This window comes from Gopherus evgoodei, chromosome 5 (genome assembly GCF_007399415.2).
Source record: "Gopherus evgoodei ecotype Sinaloan lineage chromosome 5, rGopEvg1_v1.p, whole genome shotgun sequence".
In the NCBI taxonomy this organism is placed as follows: Eukaryota; Metazoa; Chordata; order Testudines; family Testudinidae; genus Gopherus; species Gopherus evgoodei.
The window spans coordinates 31,863,312-31,877,523 of record NC_044326.1 but is presented as its reverse complement, the minus strand read 5'-3'; the positions used below and the strand labels follow the sequence as shown (position 1 = coordinate 31,877,523).

General features: G+C 42.8%; 2 protein-coding genes across 8 annotated transcripts in view; one reads left to right on the top strand and one right to left on the bottom strand.

The window, feature by feature from the left end:
- The window catches only part of FAM184B (family with sequence similarity 184 member B), a 96,352-nt gene extending 91,957 nt beyond the window's left edge, over positions 1–4,395 (top strand). For 5 of the 7 annotated variants that reach the window (XM_030563884.1, XM_030563879.1, XM_030563883.1 and 2 more), the window contains 4 exons: positions 108–225; positions 789–893; positions 1,991–2,193; positions 2,598–4,395. In XM_030563884.1, coding sequence (XP_030419744.1) covers positions 108–225; positions 789–893; positions 1,991–2,193; positions 2,598–2,688 — 517 coding nt within the window. In that variant the 3' untranslated portion in view covers positions 2,689–4,395. Of the gene's footprint in view, positions 1–107; positions 226–788; positions 894–1,429; positions 2,194–2,597 lie in introns of those variants that run through there. The other 2 variants (XM_030563880.1, XM_030563881.1) reach the window with 2 other exon arrangements.
- A 5,228-nt stretch (positions 4,396–9,623) lies between these two features.
- MED28 (mediator complex subunit 28) lies at positions 9,624–14,201 on the bottom strand. Its single transcript, XM_030564243.1, has 4 exons — positions 14,025–14,201; positions 13,069–13,135; positions 11,120–11,232; positions 9,624–10,335 (listed from the first exon to the last, which is right to left on the bottom strand). Exons 1-4 carry the CDS (start codon positions 14,184–14,186, stop codon positions 10,138–10,140), a joined length of 540 nt encoding a protein of 179 aa, XP_030420103.1. The 5' UTR covers positions 14,187–14,201; the 3' UTR covers positions 9,624–10,137.
- Between the last annotated feature and the right edge of the window lie 11 nt (positions 14,202–14,212).

The window sequence follows — 14,212 nt, the reverse complement described above, 5'->3', positions numbered from 1 at the left end:
GGGGTTTATGATGGGTCAAAGAGAGAAACCTGGTCTAAACTCTTAGGCCTTGAAAGAGATTGTTTCCTGATCTGGATGAAAGTGTTTGCATTTTTTACTTGACACAGACTTAAAGAATTAGAAGAGAAACCAAGAAAACGCGAGTCCAGGCCAGAAGATATGCACCTTATAGGCTGCTTGCAAAGTAAATTAAGTGAGAGAGAAGAAATTATCAAACAACTGACGGTGAGTGTTCCTTAGTGGACATATACTGTATAATGTGCGTACTGTCACTGAAGTCAATGGCAAAACTTCCATTGATTGCTATGGTACAGGATCAAGCTCTTAATTAATCCAACTTCTATACCAGCAGAGTATTAATGATAAACCTACGGTGTCAGGCTCATACACTATTCTAAGTACACTCCTGCCCCTTTCCATAGCAGCTTTTCAGAGGAATGAGGCCACTTATTTGACTTGACAAGACTGAGACATTCATTAGAAGTAACAAGAGATGGGAAAACATTCCATTTCCTAAATGTAAACCCCCATGCTGTTAACATGTGACAGAGTGAATCTGCTTAAAAGTATTGCAAAAAGCCTTTCCATCTTTTAACAGAGTCTTTTCAATTGCCAAGGCCCAGGGCTTAGGTCCAGTTCATAATTAACAATTTCAGATTATATTGAAAGGCCCCATCTGCTAGTCATTTCACACAACTCGTCAGGTTCTTGCTCGCTTACTGCTCTGGGCCATTCCGAACATTGTGTGCTTACAGACCAAGGACACACATGGTTTTATTTCCCTTCAGGAGGGAAGAAAATTTCAGCATTTGCTTTTACCCAGCACTGAATCTCACCGGAATAGATCCTTTTCTTTCAACCCTAATCCTGGATGCATAACTCCTTCCATGAAGGTAAGACAAACAGTTCAAGTACAATAGCAAATCATGTTGTGTTGTTAGTATTTTAACATTTACAGGTGCTCAGATTCCCTGGGGAGGAACGTACAATAAGTAGATGGATAGAGATTAATTTGTATTCTTCAGTACTTCAGCTAGTTCATTCCTAATATCTCAGACACTAAACTGCTGCTTTTCAGTAGAAGTATAATATGCCATAATGTAAACTAACCTAGAACCAGGCGATGAAGATCATGTAAATTCAAAATAAGTATTCATGTAGATGTGAGACAGTCTGTTTAGAGATAAGAGCTGGATCGTGTGCTGGGATAAGGGCTATTTCTTGCATATCCCTATGAACTGGCCACTCTACCCCACTTAGAGTGAACAAGTAGGTTAGCCGCTGAATCAATGGCTGTGCAGAATCTGCTCTTCTCTGCTCAGCCTTCACCAGCTCTTCCATACAGTACCCACTCTACTGACATTTTGGTGCAGGAGAAAGGGAAGCCCAGTGGCTAAGGACACTAACTCAACACGCTGTTCAATCCAAGGGTCTGTATGGCAGCTACTGTAGCTCTGGAGCAGGAGTGACTGCACGTGTGGCGGCAGTATAGCCAATACGGAAGGATTGCCACCAGTGGGTCTAATGAAAACAAGTGTATGTCAATATCAAACAGTGAGTGTACTTGTTGTTAAAGCCACTTACCCCCACCTCCCTGCCAGAACTAGTGTCAACAGATCTGAGGATCTATGTGAAGCTAGCAGGGTTGTGGCACTCTAACAATATTAAAATCAAGTGACCTAACTGCTTGGGGTGGACACCACTGATCCCTGGGCCCCTGCACCCTGTTCTAACTGAGACTACAGGAGAGGTTTTAATTTAAATGTTATAGCCAGTGTTTTCAAAAGTAGCTAATAATTTGGGTAGCCTTCATTTTTGGGTGCCCAATATGAGACACCCAGATTACCCGTAATAATCACTGAAATCCATGGAATTGGCACCGGGATGAATTTGGCCCATACTGTTTTGAAATTAGCATATGTAGTGTTTATATTACCAGCCGTGTGTAAGAATGTGTGCGTTATATACATTTCTGTTCCCACAATAAAAGCAGAAGAAACTGAACGAGGTGCCAAGCCGTGTTGTTAGTGTTCCGAATTTAGCCTCCTACGCAAAGAACTTTTTGAGGAGTGACTTGAGATCAAAGAGAAATGCCCCTCTGCTAACGAAATCGACAAGCTTAGACCAGAGTGCTGGCTGCATCAGGGCCAGCTATCAATCAGCACAGTCCTCAGACAGTAACCATGCCACAAGGTAAATGTGCACTTTGTAGAAATTTGGTTATGAGTTAATTAGTATTTAGCATTTTTCAAGCACCAAGACAGTGCTAGTTACCTTTATTTAAAAAAAAAAAAAGACTACAGGTCCAGATGCTCCAAAATGCTGCACACAGAGCTCACTGCAGGATCTGGACCATTGTCTCTGCCTGGAAGAGCTTGCAACTGAAACTCAACATGGCACAAGTGATACTGGTGAGGCTTGCATCTGGCCTCTTCCAGCTTACACGGGCCTAGCTCCATCCATTCCATGGTGCCTAGTAGTTCAAGTATTTTTTGTTATTTCCAGAAGAATTTGAGCAACAAAGTAGTTCTTCAAAAAAAAAAATTCTGAGTTTTTCTAAACACTCAAGTAATGGTACTATTTGTGTCTTTGCACAGAACACAAGGCAATGAAGCACCCATAACCAAAGATGACCAGAAACAAGACCCTCGGCATCAGGAATGGTTTACTAAATATTTTTCATTCTAAAACAAATTATTTCCAGAGTACCCAGAAAGATGACCTCAGATAATTTCTCACACATGTGAAATGTTTAATCAGGGTACTGACTGAGAAAAAAAAAATTGAACTGCACACAGCTGACTAGGAATCTAAGTGTTCTTGGCATCACGGTACTATGGGATTAGAGTGTGGGTGCCTTAGAGATATATATGATTATTGTAAAAACGAAGGCAGGTTAGGTGAAAATTATGGGTATGTTGTCATCTCAATAGCCAGATGTTGCACAGGAAGAGTCCTTCATATCAAGATAGGAACCGTTTCACAGTTATGCAGGCAGAGTGCTGAACTTGTTCCCCAGTGACTCCTGTCGGGCTCTCTTTTAAGAAAACACCTTAACTTTATTTTGTGCATGTTTTAGTATAAATCATGTGATTTCATATTTATTACATCCCATGCTTTCTTTTCCCTTTTTTTGCTGTTTAATATTCAAATAAAATAAATGGAAGGGAATTACTTTTAGAGGATGTTTGTTCAGTCTGGTAGTTTTAAATTTGTTGTATAGTGTACAGTGTACTGACAGACAATGTCAGCAGGATGCTTTAGAATTATTAATATTATTAGAATTGGGAAGTATCCTTTGTGCAGTTGTATAGACAGCTCATTACAAGATACTATTCATGTTGTTCTCATTAAACATATTTAAGGATCAGTCTGGGAAATTCAGGATAAAATTCAATTATGCCTATTAATAAAATATTTGCTTACAGATCAATGTTTTACACTTTAATTCATTATGCAGAATTTTGAACCAGACTGGGTACAAGTCATAAAGTTTCAAGAGTATGAAAGATGGGTATTCAGTATATACCATCCATGTATCTCTTCAATATGTCTACCTCTGGTATGTATGCACCAGGTGCATCAATCCATTGGGAGGACCAAATCATTCACATCTTACACTGTTTTCTTAAGTGGGTCATTCTTGATTCCAGTTGCTCATCATTCTGAGGGAAGATTTGCATAAAGAAATGTGCATTTTACAGTAAATCACCTCCCTGAAGCTGGCATAGCTGTATCTCACCCTGACCTTGGACAGCAAGGAGGTCCACATCTGAGAGCCTACTACTGAAACACCAACCAGCCTCCAGGCCTACGGCTCTGTTAGCCTTTTGTTCTTTGGAAACAAGTAGTTTGGTTTCAAAAGGGACTCAAGACGACAATTTAGTTTCAGGACAGAATATTTGGTAACAAAAGGAGGAAATTACACAAGGGCTATTTACTCTGTTCTGTGTTTGTACAACAGCTAGTACCGTAGGGTCCGGGTCCTTGACTAGGGTTCCTTCAAGTTAAGAAAATGGTGTGTAGGAAACAAGACTGAGAAGTATCTGTCTCTGACAGTGATAACTCAAATTATACCATTTTTCATGACTATATATTTCATATAGATTCTATTGTCCTATGACTGAACTGAAGGACTTAATAGGTGTGGTTCTGATCTAAGTAAAACTACATTCATTGTTCATAATGAACAATTAGATACATTTTGCTTGTTTATGAACAATAGTCAAGATGTTATTCTCAGCTATGCATTTATTAATTCTAACTCCCTGCTAGGATGCAGGGTTTGTTGTGTCTAAGCCATCCAGGACAGTTGAATATCCAGCCTCTTTTTGAAATCCTCCAGCGAAGGAAGGTCCACAACCTCCCTAGGCAGTCTACTCTTTTTGTCCTACTATTCTTACAGTTAGGAAGTTTTTCCTGAGATTTAATCTAAAACTTCTATGCTGCAGTTTGAACCCACTGCCTCCTGTCTTGGCCTCTGTAGCAAGACAGAACAATGAGAGAACATAGAAGGGGGCATAAATTATATGATTTAGGATGGCAATTCAAAATGCAGTAGCCTGAAACCACAGTTATATAATAATGAAAAAAACTGAAGTATATTAAAAGCCAGAGCAATTTACTCTTTCAAGGAATGTAGTTTAAACATGGTCATTAGGAAAGGTAAAAGGTAGGCTAGATTAGTGTGAATGATATTACATGTTTTATGGGATTGGATGTGGAATAAAGGGACTTTCATCTGGAGGTTGTAAATTTGAATCAATTCCAGGTTAATGGTGATGGAAATTTATTACTTTAGGATGAAGACTGGGTGACTTATGGAAATGAATTGATGATCTTAGTCCAGGTCCCAGTGTGCAGTTGTCAATCACACAAAAATCACCACCACTAATGACATTAACTGACAACTGTGTTGGCAGGGAGTTTGACTGACTAAGCCAGGGATGGAATGCTCCTCTCATGATTAGAGTGGATTCCTCCAAAACAGAAGAACGGCAGATTGCTGGAAAGATTTGTGAGAGAGCTAGTACTTCCTCTGAATATATGGAGAATGTAGGTGTCCAGCATTAACAAATCAGCACCGAAGAGCACTTAAACAAACAAAACACATACCACTCTCTAAAAACTAAAATGGAAGTGTAGAATGCAAATCTGTGAAGAATGCAAATCTGCACTAATCACAGAACTGGAAGGGACCTCAAGAGGTCATCTAGTCCAGTCCCCTGCTCTCAAAGCATGACTAAGTATTATCTAGACCATCCCTGACACGTTTGTCCAACCTGCTCTTAAAAATCCCCAATGATGGAGATTCTACAACCTCCCTAGGCAATTTATGCCAGTGCTTAACCATCCTGACAGTTAGGAAGTTTTTCCTCATGTCCAACCTAAACCTCCCTTGCTGCAATTTAAGCCCATTGCTTCTTGTCCTATCCTCAGAGGTTAAGAACAACAATTTTTCTCCCTCCTCCTTGTAACAACCTTTTATGTTGTTACATGTCCCGTCTCAGTCTTCTCTTCTCCAGACTAACAAACCCAATTTTTTCAATCTTTCCTCATAGGTCATGTTTTCTAGACCTTTAATCATTTTTGTTGCTCTTCTCTGGACTTTCTCCAATTTGTCCACATCTAAAATGTGGCGCCCAAAACTGGACACAATACACCAGCTGAAGTCTAATTAGCATGGAATAAAGCGGAAGAATTACTTCTCGTGCGTTGCTTGCAATATTCCTGCTAATACATCCCAGAATTATGTTTGTTTGGTTTTTTTGCAACAGTGTTACACTGTTGACTCATATTTAGCTTGTGATCAACTATGACCCGCAGATAATTGTGAATATTCTACGTTCATGTTATGCTTGGTACCCAGGGCAGTGAGGCACCTTGCTACCAACTGCCCTTAGTGTGAGCAAGCCTTGTTTCTGCCTGCCATGGGTCAGCTCCCCAACTCCACTGGCCACAGGCAACAGATGCACTCCCCTCCCAGGATATTAGCCAGACTTGGGGAGGTGTGTGTGTGAGGTAATCTTTTTCTACTGGACCTAAAGAAGACCACTGTGTAAGCTTGAAAGCCTGTCTCTTTCCCCAGTTGGTCCAATAAAAGACATTACCTCACCCATCTTGTTTCTCCATGCTCCTATATTCATTCCAGCTATCACAAAGCAGAAATACCCAATTTTGAAAGGCTGTAAAATGAGAAAAACAATTTACATTTCCATAACATGCAAGTTAATTGTTGAACTGGTTACTTTAATACTCTAACCAAGGGGTGGGCAAACTACAGCCCATGGGCCGTTTTAGGCCTGTTAGCCATTTTAATCTGGCTCTCGGGCTCTCGCTGGGGAGAGGAGTCTGGGGTCCGGGGTCCCCGCTCTAGCTGGGGAGAAGGGGCAGGGACTGCTCCACGCAGCACCCAGAAGCAGCAGCATGGCCCCCCTACGGCTCCAACACGTAGGAGCAGCTGTGGGCTTCACTCGGCACACTGCCCCCGCCCCAAGAACCATAGCTAATGGGAGCTGCAGGAACGGTGCCTGTGGAGGGGACAGCACGCAGAGCTGCCTTACTGTGCTTCTGCCCAGGAGCCGGAGAAGGGACATGCTGCTGATCCCGGGAGCCGCTTGAGGTAAGTACTGCCTGGAGCCTGCACCCTTGAGCCTCTCCTTGTGCCCCAAACCCTTACCCCAGCCCTGATTCTCCTCCTGCCCTCCAAACCCCTCAATCTCAGCCCAGAGCACCCTCCTGCACCTTAAACCCCTCATCCCCTGCCCCCCCCAGAGCCCACATCCTCAGTCGGAGCCTGCACCCCACCGCTCTAACTCATTTCTCGCCCCATCCTGGAGCCCACACCTCCTCCCACAACCCAACACCAATTTCATGAGCATTCATGCCCAGCCATACAATTTCTATTCCCAGATGCGGCCCTTGAGCCAAAAAGTTTGCCCACCCCTGCTCCAACCCTACAACAGTCTCCACTATGAGTTACTCATACTCTAGCCACCAATCACCTGGCTGCTTTAGTATACTTAAAGCTATGACTTATTAGGATTCTATAACAACTTTGCTGGAAACAGACAGTCTACTGCTCTGTCTGGAAAGATTTTTTAAAATGTCTACATTTTTTCACCTTATAGCATGTACCATCTGGCTTCAATTAAGTAAGAGGTTTCTGCACCCTCACATCATACACTTTATATATAACTTCCTTTAAGATTTGCTGAGGTCTGTTAATCAGTGTATTTGAAACTTCTCACCTTCAAATCCTTCTTTATAACATCATAAATCAGGCCAAGTTGTACTTCAATTAGTTTAATCAAATTGGTAGTATACATATGAGATCCTACAATTATTTTCCTTCTGGTACAGTGGTCCCATTTTTAAAGGTTGCCTTTCCAGATAGATAATCCCATAGTGCTCTCTATTCTTGATTTAAAGGGTGACCATTGCTCTGCAGTTTTATAAATAGTCCCTTTCCTAGTTTAGTGTGTAATTTGTGGTGCCTATATTACCAAATATTTTAAATTTCTGGCTATCCAATATTCAGAAGTCATAGCAACCATCTTTCATAAGATGACATTCTATTAAAGTTAAAACATAATTCATATGGTGCTTTCCTTCGGTACAGCTCAAAGCGCTTTACAAAGGTGGTCAGCATTACCCCCATTTTACTGAGGGGGAAACTACCGAACTTCAGGATTTTCTAAAGGAAAATGTAGACTAGGCCTGTCCACATGGCAGAGTGTGAAAACAACAGTAGCAAACAAATCTGCCAGAAACAGTGAGTGAATAAGGCTTAGTTTTCCACAAGAAACCCTTCAGAAAATCTATAGACAGTACAAAAAGCTTTTTGTCTAGTAAGAGACATTTAGTACAGCATCCAAGAGTAAACTGACCACCTGTGACAAAAAAATGATTGCAATACCAGATCATGTGTCAAAAGCTTGCTCTCATTTAAAAACCTACAGCAGAGGTCTCTCCCAAAGCCACAGTCTTGGCAGCATATGCTGCTGCCCAATGCTGTAAGGCCATATTTTGGGGTTTTAATAAGACAACTATTGTTTGTACTTACAATACATAGGTACTAGTATTATGAGTAGAGCAACATATCTGGTAGTTGAGTAGGTGGGAACTGGGTGGAGGGTTTGGGACTGAAGAATCAATATTTTAGGATGATTCTGCTAAAATGATCAGCAATGAAAGAGCTACTAGTTAATAAATTGCAGCAGTAGTGCATGTATTGAGAGATGTAAGAGCAAAATGAGCTTCTTAAAGTGAAAAAAATCCTTTCAAAATCTAAGTCCAATGGACAAGTAGAAGCCTTGAGGAATAGCAGTAAAACCACTCTCACATCCCACAAAGGACAGGCATTATTTACTTAGATTTTTATCAGTCATTTTCAGGTAGATGAAAGCCTTTTTCCACTCAGGGAGTTCCCTCTCTCATTTCACAGGGACAGACAAAAATAGATATAGTAGTTAAGTGTGATGTACATGCCTAGACAGACTAGGTTGAGTTAATTTAAAAAGCAACCATCATGTAACTCAATCCTATACTTGCATAAATCAATGGGAGTTTGTTACTGGCTTACTTTGTGGCAGCCTATTTCTTCACCTTGTGTGAAAATAGGTAGCAGTCCCTACAGGAAAATGGAAAACTTCAAGTACTGTCTAAGTAAAGCATATGGCTTCCTTAAGTCAGTGGTTTGAAGAGAGGACTTGAAAGAACATTTAGCTCCAGAAGTTGGGAGTTGCTTCTCCTGCGTTGCAGCTTCTCTCCACTTATGGCACAGTGAAGTTAATTTAAACCTATTCTCTAAAGGGAGTTTGAGTTTATATTCTCTCCTGCAGCAATGCTCTGAGAGCACAATGGCAAGCACAGAGCAGACAAGCTGTCTGATTCCCTCACTTACAATATGTCAGCTAATTAGCCAATAGTAAACAATCAGGCAGTACTTCTCCACTGGCTTTTCATATCAGCTGCAGGAGCCTGAAATTGATAACACTCAATTTCTAGCTACTTCAGCTAAATCTGCTTTGATGAGGAAAGCCAACAACATTCTCCCAAGGTGCCAAACCTTTAAACTGAGTGGGTACAGTTTCAGGAGGAAAAGGCGACACCATACATTTCATAGAATATCAGGGTTGGAAGGGACCTCAGGAGATCATCTAGTCCAACCCCCTGCTCAAAGCAGGACCAATCTCCAGACAGATTTTTGCCCCAGATCCCTAAATAGCCCCCTCAAGGATTGAACTCACAACTCTGGGTTTAGTGGGCCAATGCTCAAACCACTGAGCTATCCCTCCCCCCCACCTACTCTTCCCATGGCCTGTTTGTAGAAACAGGCCATGGGAAGGGTAGAAAACGCCAGGCATTATGCTTAGATGGAAGATGACTGGTAAATATTAACCACATCTCCAACCCTTTCCAACAGGAAGCTCTCCTACAAGTTTTTAAAAGCAGCAGATGCCAGAGCATTTTCCCCACTAGCACCAACATCCCATAGCTCCTTCTGGCCATGTCTACACTAGGAAAAGAGATGCATTTTTTAAACATTTAAAATACATTCTCCCCCCACCACCCCAAGCGAACGCAAGTATCTATGCCATAGATAGCAGCAGAGCTCAACAGAAATTCCTTGCTTTGATTTATTTGACCAATCAGTTTCAGCAATAAGAAGTCTGCACTATTTCTTCAGAATCATAGGATGCTACATGATTAGAAACACTCACAATGAAAACTGTATATAAGGCTACACTTGAGATGAACAAATAAACTCTGCAAGTACTTCTGTATCATTAGTGCCTTAACTGGACTTTAGCTATATTAAGACTTCTCTGTCAGTTTCCCAAGTAATAGGATGGATTTTTAGCATATTCTATGCAAATGTATTCTGACTACAATACAAGACGTACATGAGCATTTGTTCAGTTTGAATGTAAAAACAATCCATACTTTGATAAAAATTAAACTACAGATTCTGCCCCATTTATGTTATGCTTAGTTGTGTCCCACTGTCGTAGTATAAAACACTATTTATTTTTATATTACAAATTACATCACATATACAAGGTAGAAAGATCAATATTATATTTCACTTTAAGTTAATATACTAAAAGATCTAAATTCAAATATCTATCTTAATCATGTTTGCTTCATGGGTGCAGGAATATTTGCAGAAGCCTGTTCTAGATAAGCTAACGGTCCTTGAGGCATTTCTGCAGGTTTTTTGTGTTGTACATTCATGTCTTCTAGAACCTGCTGCCAGTGACGCAGTTTACCCAAATGCTTCTGAATTAGTGCTTCTTTCCTCTGCAATTCATTTTTCAATTCTGAAACATCCTGCAGTTGATAGATATCTTGAATTAGTAAATGACTTATTTTTACTGTAAAAAGACTACATTGTAAACTAATTTTAACTATTACAGTGCCTATGAAACAACGGATAATTCTCAGAGTGAAAACATCTTACCACGAGAAGTGGCTGAACTGGAGATAGAATAATTTGGCTACTCTCTTCCATGATATACATTCTAGTTGAGTGTACCAGGTCTCTGTTTCAATGTCCCTCATGTAATTCAAAAAAGTTTGCCCTCCGCACATCCAACTTTGACTAACTGGTCTGTTCCCTCAAAGGAGCACATCTATATCCAAATTTTCTTACGTGCTGTAAAGAGCTACTGAGAGTGATCCAGGTGAGCTCTACAAACTTAGTGACAGGGCAACAAGCTAAATAAACTCAACCATTGTTTGTTCTGTACTGCATTGCACCTATTTGTACCTTTAGATTCTAGGATCTTCAGGAAAGAGACCCACTTGTTTGCACCTCACACTTCTAGTAAAGCGCCACACACATTTATGTAACTATATAAATAATAATGGGAGGACAGTTAGAAAAACTAGCATAAATAGGAATAATTTTAAAAATCCACTGTGCTTGTAGATGGAGAAAGAAGAGAAATGTTCCACTGAACAAAAACTACATGTCTTGATCAAATATGGTACTTGTCTCAGATTCTCTGTAGTATCATGGAACAAAAGAAATGCATCTTTAGTCTTAAAGGAAAGGAACCAATTAAAGTTGTAACAGGTAAAGTTAGTAGATAAAAAGATGATAATCTCCTACCTCTTTAATAACTAACTCTGGTTTCTGGACAGACAGATGTAATCTTTTTTGTAGGAAAAAACATTCAGTTTGTCTCGCAACATCCAGAAATTTCTGGATACATTGATCAACACCTAAAATACAGAAATATAACAAGATTTGAAAGATAAAGCAATCAAAGACCAGATTAGTTTAACAACATCCATAGAAGGAAATCAGTTAATGTACATTAGCCTCTTAGTCTACGTAGCCGGTGTTCAATATTTAAAAATTAATCTACAGCTTTTTCCAGAAAACATTTGAGAAAGTAAATCCAAAAACTTGATTGTACACTTTTGTATTTTTAGTGGCCTGTATTTATAAAATCTGAAGTCCCTAAATAATGGAAAGTAAATTGACTAAACATATCTGTAGACTATCCCCCCACAGACTTTTACTTCTGCAAGTTCTAAATGGCATGCCTCTTTTAGAATAGTAACCATGTTAAAATCAATTTTCTGTAAGATGTGGAAAAGAATATGGTCACTTCCAGTTTCACCGCAAAAGGTTAATTAAAATTTCTCTAATGACAAAAGGACTCAAAAGCCAAGTATACAAATAAACACAAAGTCACTTCTGTGGGTCTTGAATACAAATACACCTCTATCTCAATATAACGCTGTCTTTGGGAGCCAAAAAATCTTACCGTGTTATAGGTGAAACCGTGTTATATTGAACTTGCTTTGATCCACCAGAGTGCACAGCCCTGCCCCCCTAGAGCACTGCTTTACCGCATTATATCCAATTTGTGTTATATCGAGGTAGTGGTGTACGTTAAGTAACATTTCAGTGTATTCCTGTGCATATTTATTAATGACTCTTATAAAATTTATTTAGTTATTCTGTGCAAGAGTTTCTTCATTCCAGCATAGTCCAAAAGCAGCGTTCCCTCTAATTTTTCCCACTCACATGCAGAATGAATTTTGTTATATGCACCAATATGGAGGTGTCGTTCTGCACAAATGTGACACATAACCTCCATATTAGTGCACAGAACAAAATGTGGCAGGGGTGGGGTCAAGAGGTTCAGAGTGTGCAAGGGTGAGGGCTCTGGCTGGGGGTGCAGGCTCTGGGGTGGGGCCAGAGATGAGGGGCTCAGGCACAGGGTTGGGGCAGGGATGAGCTGCGAAAATCTTAGGAACCGGTTCCCTACCGGTTCTTCGGCAGCAAGTTCTTAACTCGCTCCGGGTCTTCGGCGGCATGTCAGCGGCAGGTCCTTCAGTGCTGCCGAACACCCGGAGCGAGTGAAGAACCCATCACCAAAGTGCTGCCGAAGAAACGGTAGGGAACAGCCTGGTGAGTACAAGCCCCACGTGCCTCCCAAAACAGCCTATTTCCCCCCATCTGACCCTCACCCATGTCCTGCCCCCAACTGCCCCCCTCAGAACCCGTAACCCATCAACACCCCCCGCTCCTTGCCTCCTCCACTCTAATTGTTAACACTGGTTCAGCTCCATTGGGGTTAGCCACATTTGGATCTCTACTACAGACAACACTTCGGTTTCTGATACCATGTTAAGCACCTTGAACAGATTTTCAGAAGTGCCTAGGTGCCTCATTCTGAGAGTTACGTGTTTTTGAAAATCCCACTAGGCACATGAGTGCCTAAATACCTTTAAAAAGACCGATCTTAATAGGGTTAGATGGCATAGTATTTAGAACAGTGGTGGCAGACACTGGGCTCTCTCCACTACTGCTTCCAAATTAGCATAGACCAGTGAAGCTCAAAAGATATTAACAATGGCAAAAAAATGTTTATAGATTCCCTAGTGTAGGTAGGCCATATAGATACACAGGTTCATGAGATTATGTGTAGTAAATTAAAAGGTTTATACTTTAAAAAATAGTACAGATAAATTAACAGTATCTTTTTAACAAACCCAATGTGTCAACCCTGTTATAGCCCAACCAAAATACTGGCAGGCTCTTACCAGTTCTAATTTCTTCCTGATCTGTGCCATTCACATAATCCTGACTCACAAGTGAAGCAAAGCAAGCCTAGATGATTGGGAAGATAGAGATACTTGTTTTAAAGGGGAAACCGGGCACCTTATGCACATGTCATGCAAAGGACAGCAGCCACTCCTCAACAGCCCTTGGGAACGGCAAGAGTGGACCAGGGAGGTAGAAAGTAAATGCACAACACTTCCTGCAGGTTCATTCCCACCAAACTCCTCAGCCCTGTATGGCTCCCCCAGCCTCTCTGCCTCTCCCACCCCCTCCAGGTCCCGAACCTCTCCCAGCCTCTCCCACCCCCTCCAGGTCCCGAACCTCCCCCAGCCCCTCCCACCCCCTCCGGGCCCCGAACCTCCCCCAGCCCCTCCGCCTCTCCCACCCCCTCCAAGTCCCGAACTTCCCCCAGTCCCTCCCACCCCCACCGGGTCCCCAAACCTCCCCCAGCCCCTCCGCCTCTCCCACCCCCTCCAAGTCCCAAACCTCCCCCAGCCCCTCCGGGCCCCCGAATCTCCCCCAGCCCCTCCCACCCCCTCCAGGCCCCGAACCTCCCCCAGCCCCTCCACCTCTCCCACCCCCTCCAAGTCCCGAACCTCCCCCAGCCCCTCCCACCCCCACCGGGTCCCCGAACCCCTCCAGCCCCTCCCACCCCCACCGGGTCCCCGAACCTCTCCCAGCCCCTCCTACCCCCTCCAAGTCCCGAACCTCCCCCAGCCCCTCCAGGTCCCGAACCTCCCCCAGCCCCTCCGCCCCTCCCACCTCCTCCAGGTCCCGAACCTCCCCCAGCCCGTCCCACCCCCACCGGGTCCCCGAACCTCCCCCAGCCCCTCCGCCCCTCCCACCCCCTCCAGGCCCCCGAACCTCCCCCAGCCCCTCCCACCCCCACCGGGTCCCCGAACCTCTCCAGCCCCCCATAACCCTTAACCTCCCCCACCTCAAAGGACGCTTCTAGCTCGTCCACCAGCGTGCTGTTGGGGTTGCGCGGTCCCGCGGCGGCCGGGAGGAGGCCGGCCTGGCCGGGGCCGCCAGGAGGGAGCGGAGGGGGAGGTGCTCCCGGCGGCTGGTTTGTAAACATCCCGCTCAGAGCCGCCGCCATGACACACCGTCCATAGATCGCACTGC